The 15,313-nt window shown below is 40.4% G+C and overlaps 1 protein-coding gene across 7 annotated transcripts in view; it reads right to left on the bottom strand.

Moving 5' to 3' along the window:
• LOC122564562 (cadherin-12-like) overlaps positions 1–15,313 on the bottom strand; it is a 584,392-nt gene that overhangs the window by 107,828 nt on the left and 461,251 nt on the right. For all 7 annotated transcript variants that reach the window (XM_043719639.1, XM_043719638.1, XM_043719640.1 and 4 more), the window contains one exon: positions 13,564–13,817. In XM_043719639.1, coding sequence (XP_043575574.1) covers positions 13,564–13,817 — 254 coding nt within the window. The remainder of the gene's footprint in view (positions 1–13,563; positions 13,818–15,313) is intronic.

The raw sequence follows: 15,313 nt of genomic DNA, 5'->3' as shown, positions 1-15,313 counted from the left end.
GTTGGGATATCTGGTCGGCATGGACGGGTTGGACCGAAACATCTGTTTCCATGCTATACATCTCTATGACTCTATGACTCTATTTTCTCTGTCTTACTTTTGCTGGGTTACTGTTCTGGAACTGCTCACAGTCTCCAGTTCTCTCCCAGACTATGAGGCATCCACAGACTGGAGGAGCAGGAGAAGTTTCCACTGGAAGGTTAACCTTCGCAGGGATGTCTGCTCACCTGGAATTCTGCTAGACCCTGGGACAGATCTCGAATGAAGCATCTGGCTACCCCAATCCAAAACCAGGAGGAGTTCAGTATCCAATTTACAAAAATACCACAGACATCCAAATAAAGATGGGCAGCACAGTGGCACAATGGTTAGCACTGCTGCCTCACAGCGCCAGAGACCCGGGTTCAATTCCCGCCTCAGGCGAATGAATGTGTGGAGTTTGCACGTTCTCCCCGTGTCTGCGTGGGTTTCCTCTGGGTGCTCCGGTTTCCTCCCACAGTCCAAAGATGTGCAGGTCAGGTGAATTGGCCATGCTAAATTGCCTGTAGTGTTAGGTAAGGGGTAAATGTAGAGGTATGGGTGGGTTGTGCTTCGGCGGGGCGGTGTGGACTTGTTGGGCCGAAGAGCCTGTTTCCACACTGTAATGTAATCTAATCTAAAAAGTAATGTAATCTAATCTAAAATATTTCCACAGTAAATTCAAAGCCATCAATAAGTGAGTCAGGAAACAATGCACATTCACTCAGTCGACACAAATAAGTGCTAATTGGCAAAGCTGTTGACTAGATTAGCTTTGGCCATCTAATTAAATGATTTGCTTAATCATTCCATCAAATCACTGCTTAAATGATGTTAACTAATTCTTATGTTGTGTTCATTGCACTCAAGGAGGGAATTAGCAACTCTCTTTTGAATCCTGCCAATCAAAGTTGATAAATTTAGTGATGATTCTGTAATGATCTATCACATCTCCAATGCCTAAAGCTCTTTCATTACCATTGACTCCCATCCCCATCTTGGTCTTAAGGGAATGACAATCAGGTTTTTTTAAAAATTTATTTTCTAATCAATCTGTTCAGAGATGTTAATACACAGGTCTGACTTAAACTCAGACCTCTCTCACTGTACCACAAGAACACTGGCAATCAGTTTATGGGATTACTGTAGAAATTGGACTGTTAGTGATCCTGGTCAACAATAGTGTGAGTGGTAAATTCAGATCTAAAGCGCCTATGGTTTTCCAAACATTAACATGATTTACCAGGAAATTGTGAAAAGTTTGAATTTCTGATTTGTAATACAAGAAGGCAATTGCAGAATCCCTACAGTGTGGAAGCAGATCATTCAGCCCATCAAGTCCACACAACCCTCTGAAGAGCATCCCACATAGATCCACCCCATCTCTGTCACCCTTACCTTCCCATGGCTAACCCATGTAGTCTGCATAACCATGGACAATATAGCATAGCCAATCCACTTAGCCTGCACATCTTTGGATTATGGGAAGAAACCCATGAAGGCACTGGGAGAGTGTGCAAACTCCACCCAAGGGTGGATTTGAATCCAGGTCCCTGAACCACAAAGTAAGGGAGTATGGAGCTATATTCTCCTGTTCAAAGTGTATAGAATGACTGATTGTCATTCCCTTAAGACCAAGATGGGGATGGGAGTCAATGGTAATGAAGGAGCTTTAGGCATTGGAGATGTGATAGATCATTGTAGAATCATTACTAAATGTATCAGCTTTGATTGGCAGGATTCAAAAGAGAGTTGCTAATTCCCTCCTTGAGTGCAATGAACACAACATAAGAATTAGTTAACATCATTTAAGCAGTGATTTGATGGAATGATTAAGCAAATTCACAAACAATTCAACACACCATGTCGCTGAACAAACTTTCAGGCATTTTAAAGTTTCATGGTGACACAGGGGACTTAATAAATTATTTTCCAACTGCTTGTCATTTTTTTCATAAGCAGACTTTAAAGCTTCACGCCCCCTAGTTCTAGTGACCAGTGTTAGCAGTGCGTGCCATCAACAAGATGCATGGCAACATTCAAGCCATTATACTCCATCAGCTTTAAGAACAAGGACAGTGAACACATTTGAACAATATGACATTGAAATTCAGCTCCAAGTCACACACTAAAAAAACTTGGGCATAGATTGAAATAAAATCAAACTACTGTGGATGCTGGAGATCTTAAAAAATAACAGCAAGTGCTGGAAAAACACAGAAAGTCTTCCACGATTTGTGCAAGGGGAACAATGTTAGCACTGTGAGGTCAATACAACTCTTCCTCAGAACTGAAGGAAACTGGAAAACTTTTGTTTTTTTTTATGCTGTTGATAAAGGGCAAAGAGGAATAAGTGGAACCGATGGTGAAGATATCCAGAGGCAAAAGGAGTTGCAAAAGGTGGCTGCAGAAAAATTGAGAGAGGTTAGGAAAGTGGGCAAATAAGTGGCAGATGAAATACAACGTGAGAAATTGTGAGGTCATGCACTTTGGTAGGAAGAATAAAGGCATGGAATATTTTCTAAATGGGGAGAAAATTCAAAAATCTGAAGTGCAAAGGGACTTGGGACTTCTAGTCTAGGATTCTCTTAAGGTAAACTTGCAGGTTGAGTTTGTAGTTGGGAAGGCAAATACAATGTTGGTATTTCTTTCAAGGGGACTTGAATATAAAAGCAGGGATGAACTTCTGAGGCTTTATAAAGGTCTGGATGGATCATATTGAGAGTATTATGAGCAATTTTGGGCCTCATACCTCAGGAAGGATGTACTGGCCCTGGAGCGGGTCCAGAGGAGTTTCAAGAGAATGATTCCAGGAAAGGAAGGCTTAAAATATGAGGAAAGTTTGTGGACTCTCAGTCTATCATCGATGGAGTTTAGAAGGATGAGGGGAAATCTAATTGAAACTTATAGAATGCTGAATAGCCTGGACAGAGTAGACATTGGGAAGATGTTTCCATTAGCAGGAGAGATGAGGACCCAAGGGCACAGCCTCAGAGTAAAGGGAAGAGCCTTTAGAACGGAGATAAAGAGAACCTTTTTAGCCAGAGGGTGGTGAATCTGTGGAATTCATTGCCACAGAAGGCTGTGGAGGCCAGGTCATTGACTATATTAAAAACAGGATAGATAGGTTCTTGGTTGCCTTGAGGATCAAAGGTAATGGTGAGAAGGCAGGAAAATGGAGTTGAAATACTTATCAGGCATGACTGAATGGCCTAATTTCAGCACTTGTGTCTTTTGGGCTTATGGAGCTCTAATAGTATGGAAGAGATGTGGATAAAAACATTAGGAGGGAAATAGAGAGCAATAAACATGAGCAAGATTCAAGTAGAAATCTCATTGGAGAGAAAAGCAGCACTTCTGAAGGTGGGCACACCTGGAATTAATTTTAAAAAAAGGTTTTGAAGTCTCCTAGGGCTGCTCTCTCTTTGGAGAGAGACAATTGTTGGTAGTTTAATCTGAGGGTCACCATGCCTCAGGTGAGGGGAGAGGTTGGAAAGACAGGATCTTTGTAGTAACCTCAGCTGGTATGGGAATTAAGCAATGAATTAAACACAAAAATAAAAGTAAAATACTGTCGGTGTTTGAGATCTGAAATTAAAACAGCAAGTTCTGGAGAAACTGGAAGTATGTTGACTATTCGTTCATCATCACTGGATCATGTTCCTGGAATTCCTGCCCTAGCTTCTCTGGGCTGCATTTACACAGGATGGAGTGTGCCAGTTCAAGAAGGCAGCTTACTGTGAGTTCACAATGCTCGTTAAAGATAGGCAATGAGTGCTAGGCTTGACCACATTCAATAATGAAAATATTTTTAAAAACACTAACTTTATATATAATCATAAATACTGTGTATTATATAAGTTATTGATGTAGTTGAAATATTGCAACACTTTGGTGAACAGTGGACATTGATGATTTATAATTCATTCATATGAGGTGATACTGCCTTCAAGTCTGTCTTTTCACAATGCAAGTTATAAATCATTTCAAAGCTGAATTGAGTTTACAGTAAGATTATCAGCAATTGGCAGTATTATGAAATAAATCAACAGTACCTACAAGAAGTTACCCACAATTTAAATTCAGAAGTTTGGATTGTGTGGTTCCAGTTCCTCCTTTAACATCAACTGCTTTCCAGCAGCACTCCACTGGTCAACTGAAGCCATGTGAAAGTGTGCACTCCTTACTCACCAACTGAACACAGTCAGAAGTCACACAACACAGTGCTGCCCATTCACCTGAAGTCACTTCACCTGATGAAGGGACAGCGCTCAAAAGCTTGTGATTCTAAGTAAACCTTTAGGACTGTAACCTGGTGTCCTGTGACTTCTGACTTTGTCCACTCCAGTTCAACACTGGCAGCTCCACAACATGATCAACTGAATATGACAGAGAAACATAATTCAGTGCATTCGATTGAAACTGAACATTTAACAGTGAAATTAGTTATAATTATAGTGAAACAAACTCTGTGTCCCTAAAATATAATAATTTAACACTTTTCAGAACTACATTACTTTTGGAGATTTCTCTTTTTTTTCCAATTTTTATTTCTCCTACTGTACTTTGTTTCACTTACTAATCTAATTTAAAATTCATCGATCATACTCCTTTGTTTAGATATTTGAGGTAATTTTGCCCTAATGCTTTGGCCAGGAAACACTTGGTGTGTAAAAAAATCAATTTTACACACCTTCGAGTGTCACTCATTCATTTCAACATTATGCCAACCCAAGTGGATTAAAATTAACAAGATAAAGTGAGTTCCTGGTGAGGAAAGTTAAAATTGCTCCTCAATTATGGTTCCTCAGTGCAACAATAGCAACGCTTTTACTTTCCCTGCTCATACATGTCACCAATCCCCTGCTAGAGCCATTGATAGGATCATTGATTCATACAGTACAGAAGAGACCTTTTGGCCCATTGAGTCTGTACTGTCAAAACTACGGTAAAGCTGCAGTAGTCCTACTTTCCTGCACTCGGTCCATAATTCTTCAATGTTATTTCAAGTGCACATCCACGAACATGTTAAAAGTTGTTTCTCACCTCAACACTCCTTCTAGACAGCACATTCCAGATTCCCATCACCCTCTGAGTGAAAAAAGGTTTCTGAACTCCCTTCCAAAGCTCCATACCTTTCACATTTAAAGTTATGCCTCGCCTTAGTATTGACCCTTCAACCAAGCAGAATAGTTGCTTTCTATCCACCACATCCATTATAATCTTGTGCCCCCTCAACCTTCCCTGCTCCAAAGAAAACAACCCAAGCTCATCCAGCCTCTCTTCATTGTTGAGATGCTCCATCCCAAGTGACAGCGTGCGGAATCTCCTCTGAACTCCCTCCACTGCTTTCACATCCTTCCTATAGTGTGTGACCAGAACTGCACACAGTACTCCAGCTGTGGTTCATCAAAGTTCTGTCGAACTCCAACACAACCTCCCTGCTCCTATAATTTATGCCACTACTGATACTGGTAAGCATCCCAAATGTCTTCTTAACTACCCTATTAACCTGCCACCTTCGGGGATGTGTGGATAAGTACTCCAAAATTCCTCTCAGCTTCTTGTTGGTTATGCTGAAAATGAGACCTCCCAACTTGTTTCCAAATGATTGTGGTTTTTGAAGATTATTTCATAATGTACATTTAATAGATCGGGTTGACTATTCAGTTTGATTGCTGTAGCAACCAATAGCGATGTCCATGTTGGGTCTAACTGCAACTAGCCCCCCCCCCCCCCCCCCCACACACACACACACACACACACACTATGAGAGCTGTATGAAATATGTTTTTCCCTTAAGAGATTCAAAATCAGTAGGGAACATTTCACATATTAAACTATGATCAGGGTCCCATTAAAATGTAACACAAAATACTAGATCACTGTGATTAGTCTATTGCTATAATCCCAAAATGATCATAATACATTAATTCAGCAACATCTGAACAGTTTGGAATGCGCCACAGAGAAAGAGATCGTTAATAATGGAGAGTATGAGAACAGAGACAAACAGTGGTGTTACAGATGTTTACATAAACATTCCAGAATTCTGTTTCACTATTCTTGGGAATCAGTAGCAATTTATGCAAAAAAATGTCCTTCAGGGGATTCAATTGGTACGGTAGAGGAGATTGTCTGTGATCTACTGAAGGAGCAGAAGAGATGGTTAAATAATGAATCCACTTGATCCTTTATGATGCTCTTATTCCAAAATTTCAGTTTGATTAATTTCATCTTGGATTACAGCCTTGGTCTAATTCCAAAATAAGAACAGGCTTTGAAATATCAAATATATACATTATTGGTTTTAATAAATGCTGTTACTCCTCAAAAGTTACTACTTTAGTCATAGGTACACATTTGCTGAGGTTTATTCTATTTTGAATCAAAACTTGGCAGTTTGAATTAAATTCACATTTAGGGGCAATAGCTCTGCATAATTTGATATCCAGATTCGAATTTATCCAACAGTGGTCCTGTGGTACAGTGATTAATGTCTCTCCCTCTGAGTCAGAATGTTTGGGTTTCAATGCCACTGCAAGACGGAAAGCCAAGGAATGTACATTTATAATATACTGAAATCAGCCTGCAAACTTCTCTAACAAACTATTGTTGTTTATTGTTAGGAGAATGAAACATCAAAGTCAACATGTATAGCTACAGTGGAACAGACCTCTGGTTTGATTTCCTTAATTAACAAAGAATGTATGTGCAGTTCAGAGTACGCTCACTTGACAAATTCGGGGGTTGGTTACCTTGTGATAAGCTGGACCTGTCTCCTTTCGAGATTACAAGATGAGAGCTGATTTCATTGCAACTTACCATATCCTGAGAAGACCATACAGGATGCACAATGAAAGGACATTTCCAATTGAGGGAGAGATTAGAACAAGGGGACACAATTTATAAATAACACATCTCCCATTTAAGATGTAGATAAGGATGCTTTTTTTTTTCTCTTGGGGGGTCATAAATCTTTGGAACTCACTTCCCTGGAGAGCAGTAAGGTTGGGATTCATTGAGTATTTTTAAAGCTGAGGTGGATGTTTTACTAATGTGAGGGTCATTTGTTATCAGGGAGTAGGTGAGAAAGTGGAATTAAGGCCACAATCAGGTCAGCCATGATCACAATGAATGGTGGAACAGGCTGACCTGATGGGCTGAATGGCCTACCTGTGCCTTTACTCATGTGCTGTCTGCAAAGGCTAGTGGATAACGCTGGTCTGCTACATACTGCAAAGAAACATCGGTGCCTCTACCATCCCTGTCCATTGCTCTAGTCAACAATAAGAATGTAGAACACGAGTTACCATAGCAACAGAATCCCTGCAGCACACCACCACTACATAACAATCATGACCAAACTTTTAAAAATAATTTCTTCCATGTGAAGCACTCCAGGATGTTGTGAAAACTTGCTAATGTAATAGATAAATTTAAATTAGTTCCTTTCAGAAGATGTCGGGGTGATGGACACCTTTAACCAGGAAATATAACTGGAAGAAATTGACCACTAAGGAGCAATATTGTCTGTCTGTATTATCCACAAGGCTCCCCACTGGCACTGCAAACTCACAAAAATATTCGCCACTGTCAAAGAATTAACAATCAAAACACAATCAGTGCATCTTCATCCAGTGATGATCAGCAGCTCATTACTGCCAGATCAGACATTCAAAGTATTTCAGAAGAACAGCTACATTTCACCTCAAGTTTTTTCGTGGAGGCAAAATGTTTTCTCAAATATTTTCCATTTCTTATTTTCCTGTTTCACCTCTGAAGGCAGTAGTTTATTGCTGGGGTATAGTTCCATCAACACCAAGAGCTTTTGCCATCTCACTCAAATGGTCACCATGCATGTTTGAGCAAGGAAATACATTGTATGATTGCTAAAGAAATATCCAGTCAAATAGCCTGAGATGGTTTGGAATTCTTAAAATAAAACTTTGCCCAGTATTTTGTATTGCACCTAATATGGTTGAACAAAGAACCAAGAAAATTCCAGCACAGGAACAGGCCTTTCAGCCCTCCAAGCCTGTGATAATCCAGATCGCCTATTTAAACCCGTTGCCTATTTCCCAAGGACCTGTATACCTCTGGTCTCTGCCCAATCATTAATCTGTCCAGGTACATCTTAAATGACGCTGCCTGCCTTTACCACCTCTGCATTCCAGGCACTCACCACCCTCTGCGTGAAGAACTTTCCATACATATCTCCCTCAAACCTTTTCCCTCTCACTTTGACCTCATGACCCCTAGTAATTGAGACCCCACTCTGGGAAAAAGCTTCTTGTTATCCACTCTGTCTATATCTCTTATGATTTTGTCAACCTCAATCAGGTTCCCCCTCAACCTTCATTTTTCTAATGAAAATAATCCTAATCTACACAACCTGTCTTCATAGCTAGCACCCTCCATACCAGGCAACATCCTGGTGAACCTCCTCCGCAACTTCTCCAAAGCATCCACATTCTTTTGGTAATGTGGTGACTAGAACTGTACATAGTATTCCAAATGTGGCTGAACCAAAGTCCTGTACAATTGAATTGAACTGAATTGAATTAAATTTATTGGCACGTGTACTGAGGCACAGTGAAAAGCTTTGCCTTGCGAGTAATACAGGCAGATCACAGAGTTAAGTAACATAGATAGTAAATAATAGGTAAGCAGCGGCAAAAACAAAAACACAGGTACAGGCGAATGTTAAGAGTTTGTGAGTCCATTCAGTATTCTAACAACAGTAGGGTAGAAATTGTTACGAAACCAGCTGGTGCATGTGTTCAGGCTTCTGTACCTGCCCCCCGATGGTAGAGGTTGTAGAAAAACATTGCCAGGGTGGGATGGATCTTTGAGAATTCTGGCAGCCTTTCCTTGACAGTGGGCCTGGTAGATGGATTCTATAGATGGGAGGTTGGCCTTTGTGATTGTCCGGGCCGAGTTCACCACTCTCTGTAGCCATGTCCGATCTTGAATGGTACAGTTGCCATACCAGGTAGTGACACATCCAGACAGAATGCTCTCAATGGTGCACCTATAAAAGTTGGCAAGGGTATTTGCCATCATGCTAAATATCCTCAGCTACCTGAGGAAGAAAAGACGTTGTCGGGCTTTTGTAACCAGTGCATCCACATGAAAAATTCAAGAAAGCTTGTTGTAGATGACCATTCCCAGGAGCTTGACACTCTCGACTCATTGCACACCTGTGCTGTTAATGTGTAGAGGGGGGGGCATAGGAACATCCTGCCAAAAGTCAATAGTGAGTTGCTTGGTTTTGCTGGCACTAAGAGCTAGGTTGTTCTCAGTGAACCATTTTTCCAGGTCTTCCACATCCCGTCTGTAGTCTGTTTCATCGCCATCTAAGATTCGACTGACTATGGTGGTGAACTTGTAAATGGCATTAGTCTGGTGTTTGGTGACAAAGTCACGGGTATACAGTGAATACAGTAGGGGGCTGAGTATGCACCCCTGGGGTCTCCAGTGTTGAGTGTTAGTGAGGATGAAATATTGTCCCCGATCTTCACTGATTGTGCCTGTGGGTCAGGAAGCTGAGGATCCAGTTGCAGAGAGTGGGGCTTAGTCCGAGATCACTAAGTTTAGTAAACAGTCTCGAGGGGATAATAATGTTAAAGGATGAACTGTAGTCAATCAGTAGGATTCTTATGTAGCTGGCTTTGGTGTCAAGATGTTCTAGGGAGGAGTGAAGGGCTAGTGATATGGTATCTGATGTTGCCAACTCTTGTAATTAATACTCTGTCCGATGAAGGAAAGCATGCTATTTGCCTTCCTCACCATTCTCTTGACCTGCATTGCCACCTTCAGGGTACAATGGACCTGAGCATCCAGATCTCTGTGTGCATCAATCTTCCCCAGGGCTTTTCCACTTACTGTATAATTCAGTCTTGAACTGGATCTTCCAAAATACATCACCTTGCATTTGCCCAGATTGAACTCCAACTGCCATTTCTCTGCCTAACTCTCAAATCTAATTATATTCTGCTGCATTCTCTGACAGTCCCCTTCACTATCTGCTACTCCCCTAATCTTAGTATCATCTGCAAACTTGCTAAAGAGGGAACCTACACCTTCCTCCAAATCATTTATGTATATCACAAACAACAGTGGTCCCACCACGGATCCCTGGGGAACATCACTGGTCACAGTTCTCCATTTTGAGAAACTCCCTTCCACTACTACTCTCTGTCTCCTGCTGCCCAGCCAGTTCTCTATCCATCTAGCTAGTACACCCTGGACCCCACCCGACTTCACTTTCTCCATCGGCCTACCATGGGGAACCTTTTCAAACACCTTACCGAAGTCCATGTATATGACATCTACAGCCCTTCTCTCATCAATCAACTTTGTCACTTCCTCAAAGAATTTTATTATGTTGGTAAGACATAACCTTCCCTGCACAAAACCATGCTGCCTATCACTGATAAGCCCATTTTCTTCCAAATGGTAATAGATCCTCTCCCTCAGTATCTTCTCCAGCAGCTTCCCTATCACTGATATCAGGCTCACTGGTATATAATTACCTGGATTATCCTTGCTACCCTTCTTAAACAAGCCAACAACATTAGCAATTCTCCAGTACTCCAGGACCTTGCCCATATTCAAGGATGCTGCAAAGATACCTGTTAAGGCCCCTGTTATTTCCTCTTTCACGTCCCTCCGCAGTCTGGGATAGATCCCATCCGGACACCTTAATGCCTGTTAGAATACCCAACACGTCCTCCTTCTTTATGCTGACTTGACCTAGATTAATCAAACCTCTATCCCTATCTCAACATCCGCCATGTCCCTTTCCTCGGTCAATACCGACGCAAAGTACTCATGAAGAATCTCACCTATTTTCTCTGACTCCACGCATAACTTTCTTCCTTTGTCCTTGAGTGGGCCAACCCTTTTTCTAGTTGCTCTCTTGCTCCTTATATACAAATAAAAAGCTTAGGGGATTTCCTTAACCCTGCTCGCTAAAGATATATCATGACCTCTTTTAGCCTCTTAATTCCTTGTTTCAGATTGGTCCTACTTTCCCAATATTCTTCCAAAGCTTCATCTGTCTTCAGTTGCCAAGACTTTACATATGCTTCCTTTTTCCTCTTAGCCAGTCTCACAATAACACCTGTCATCCACAGTTCCCTAGTCTTGCCATTTCTATCCCTCATTTTCACAGGGACATATCTGTCATGCACTCTAATCAACCTCTCTTTAAAAGCCTCCCACAGGAAGGATTTACCTTGAAAGAGCTGTTCCCAATCCACATTCCACAGCTCCTGTCGAATTTTGCTGTATTTGGCCTTCCCCCAGTTTAGTACTCTTCCTGAAGATTACTTCTGTGTGCTGATTGTATTAAAAACATCTTGGAACCTTTAATACTCCAAAGTAATTAAGACTGAATGGACAACGTCTGAAGTGTGGTCACTATTACTAGGCTAATAAAAGCCACAGCAAATATCCACCTAACTTACAGTACGGGGCAATTGAGGATGGCCAATCCACCTAATGAATATCTTCATCAATGTCCAAAAAACTGCAAATCAAATAACTAACTAATTCCATAATTATTAATGGTGATTTGGGAGCAAGATTGACCATGATTGCATGAGAAATCCTCACTCCCAACGTTACCATGAGATTATTTATGCCTCACAAAAGTTGATTGGACCTTGGTTTATCATGTTCCTGAAAGTCTGGTATTTCTAAATGAATCCACCTCATGGACATTGGCACCACACATTTCAAATAGTGTGGGCAAGTGTTGTCTCCTTATTTAAGGAAGAATATAAATGCACCAGAGAGGACGCAGAGGAAGATGTACACTTTAGGGTGGATTGGCCATGTTAAATTTCCTATAGTGTTCAGGGATGTGCAGGCTTGGTCCATTCACCATGGGAATTGCAAGCTTATGGGGATAGGGTGAGGAGGGTGTGTGGGTGGGATGCTCTTCAGAGGGTCAGTGTAGGCTCAATGAGTTGAATGGCCTGCTTCCACAGTGTAGGGATTCTATGATTCTATGAAGTGAACCACATTGATATCTGGAATAAGCAAAGTGCTAGAGGAGAAAGAATTTCACGGCTGGGCTTGTTTTTATTGCAGTCCAGAAGAGTGAGAGGTGATTTACTTAAAGGTTATAAAATCTTCAATGGTCTTGACAAGGTGGAAGTGGAAAGGACAATTGCTGTTGTGGTTGAGTCTGGAGCTAAGTGGCACTGTCTTAAAATTAATGGTCTTCCTTTCGGGACAGAAATGAGGGTTCCTTTTTGTCTTGGGGGTGTGGGGGGGCGGGGGAAATGATGACTATGTACCTTTGGAACTGCCTGCATCAGAAAACAATGGAGGTTGGGTTATCTAGTAATTTTAAAACAGAGATATAGATTCACATTGGAAAAGGGAATTAAGGCTTTTAATGTTGAATTTGGAACGTAAATAGATCAGTCGTGAACTCATTGAATACTAGAGTAGATTTAAAGGGCTGAATGGCCTACTGCTGTTCCTAATTTATGCATTCATATGTAATCTGTATATAATGATAAGCATGATTTTTTGAATATTGCATATAATAGATAATGTCACTTCTGTCCATTCTTAGTGTAATACTTCACTTCTTTATGAGCCACAACATGTGCCAGTAATTGAGTACATGAGAGATTTGCTTTAAAGAAAAAATAGAATGCAGAATTGAACATTTTCTAAACTTGTGTCAATTCCAATAAATTAGTTCACTCACATTCCAGTGAAAGATCAATGTATTCAACATTTACTCTAACCTCACTCTGTACGTGCTGCCTGATCTGCAGAATATATGCAGAATTTTTTGCTTCTTTTTAAGATTTCCAGCATCTGCAGTATTTTGTTTTTGGAATTTGTTAATTGTTCACTTTTCCCTTTGAGGGCAATGACAAACAAAAACATGCACTTGCACAACTGAAGTCATGTTCACAACCAATTCTTACGTAGTTCGATTCTCCCACAAGATTTGCTCAAATATGTCCTAACCTGTCTTTACATTTTGCTGAAATTGAAGGGAATGACTTCTACTTAAATTGGAACTCCTTGCAGTTTAGAGCCATCCTCTTCAGTTGAAGTAGATCACATTCTTTCAGTAAGACGGAGGCTGAGCATTTTGAGATTAAGACCGTTGAGGGCATTCTGTGACTACACTACTGAAAACACAGCTGATCCCAAAGGCAAAACTCAGATCTTTTTTTAAATTCAGTAAAGTTCTCACAGAGCTGCTTACAAAGTTGTTTAAACACCTAGCTCACCATGGTCACAAGTTCAACATTTAGAAAATAGATAGAGCCCTGAAACCATCTCACGACAGACAATTAATAATAATTTACTCCTTCACTCCAAAATATCATTCATGACTCAGATGGTAGTTCAACATGTCTGCCGATTTCTCAATCTGTGTACTGTAGAAATGAGAAACACGTTGTTTTCTCTTCCCTGACATTTTCCGACACTACTGCAGTAACTATACTTCAAACATATTTAATGGCAAATCTTTCACAATTTGTTGGAATGTTTTTGGCGTACCTGACAGGACTGTTGCTAACATCAGAATCCTGTGCTGTCACTGCACCGATGATACTGCCCACATTGGTATCTTCATAAACGTCCATTATGTAAAAGGGTCTACTGAAGATGGGAGGCTCATCTACATCCAAGACTGTAATCTTCACTGTCGCTGTGTCTTTGAAAGGGCCCATTGATTGGAAATGTTCATCTGGATGGGGGTCTACTGCATCTACTTTGAAGACGTAGGATTTTTTATTTTCGTAATCCAATGGCTTTGGAAAAAAAGAGACATAAAGTCATTTTAACCAGAGAACAGGTATTAAATGTTCCAGAACTAAAACTGTCTTAGAGAGGCAATCAATAATGACAGTCAGATCAAAGGAAAAGACATTGCAATGTTTTTGAATATTCTAGAGTAATTTAAAGGCCATTTAAAGTTTTATTTTTCTAACTTCTATAAAATACTGAATTAAACTATATTATAAGAAATAGGAATGGGAAAAAAAAGCTCCTCAAACCACTTGAATTATCAATATTGTATTATAAACTTTCAGTCAAGGTTTATGTCTTAAAACTGGAGACAAAAGTCTAAAAGACATGGTGATGAAAGAGTCACCAACTTATTTTGGTGATTGAAACCATTCCCCGTCTTAAAATGGAATAAAAGGAAAATTCCGGATTGATGTGAATCAAAGCCATTTCCGGAAACCAGGATTGTGGGCATCAAACACAATTAAATGACTATGTGAAACTCTTGAGGTGTTAAACAACAACAGCACAATATGTGTAATCAACATAACCACCAGTTATTTAGGAAATGACTCTCAACTTGTAGAAGACACAAGATGAGATTACCATTTCTCTGTCTGTTTTTAAAATCATCTGGAAACTACTTGGAGGCAAAATTCCACCAGACAGCCTCTGACCTAATCGCAAGACACATAACCAAGATAATTAACAGCAATACCTTGGAGACTTTGACAAAGACAAGGACCAACCTCTGAGAACTTTAACAATCAAGAATCCCATAGTTTGAATCATCAAATCCCTATAGTGTGGAAACAGGCCATTAGGACCAACAAGTCCACACTGACCCTCCAAAGAGAACTCAATCCAGACCCATTCTCCTAGCCTATTACTCTGAATTTACCCCTGACTAATGCACCTAATGTACACATCTCTGAACATTATGGACAATTTAGCATGGCCAGTTCACCTGACCTGTAATGTGGGAGAAAACCCACACAGGCACAAGAGAATGTGCAAACTCTACACAGACAGTCACCCCAGGCTGGAACTGAACCCAGGTCCTTAGCACTGTGAGATAGCTAACCACTTAGCACAGTGCTGCCTGTAAGGTTGCGAATCCATAAAACCATAAGATATAGGAGCAGAATTAGATTATTCGACCCATCGAGTCTGCTCCACCATAAAATCAAGGCTGATATGTTTCTCAACCTCATTGTCTTGCCTTTTCCCCATAACCCTTGATATTTTTATTTATCAAAAATTGAACTATCTCTGCTTAAATATACTGAATGCCTCGCCACAGCCGTCTGCAGCAATGAGTTCCACAGACTCACCACCCTCTGGCTGAAGAAATTCCTCCTCATCTCATCCTTCCCTTGATAAGTCTCTTCTTTCAACTTTAAATCCATGTAAAATCCTGATTTGCTTCATGGGAGATACAGATAATAAACCATAGAGTATGTTAACCATAATTTTTCACCATTTCTGAAAGGAATTTTCATCAAAAAAGGAACCATTA

Source organism: Chiloscyllium plagiosum, chromosome 29 (genome assembly GCF_004010195.1).
Source record: "Chiloscyllium plagiosum isolate BGI_BamShark_2017 chromosome 29, ASM401019v2, whole genome shotgun sequence".
NCBI classification, from domain to species: domain Eukaryota; kingdom Metazoa; phylum Chordata; class Chondrichthyes; order Orectolobiformes; family Hemiscylliidae; genus Chiloscyllium; species Chiloscyllium plagiosum.
Note: the sequence above shows the minus strand (reverse complement) of the source record. Positions and strands in the feature narration are given on the sequence as shown.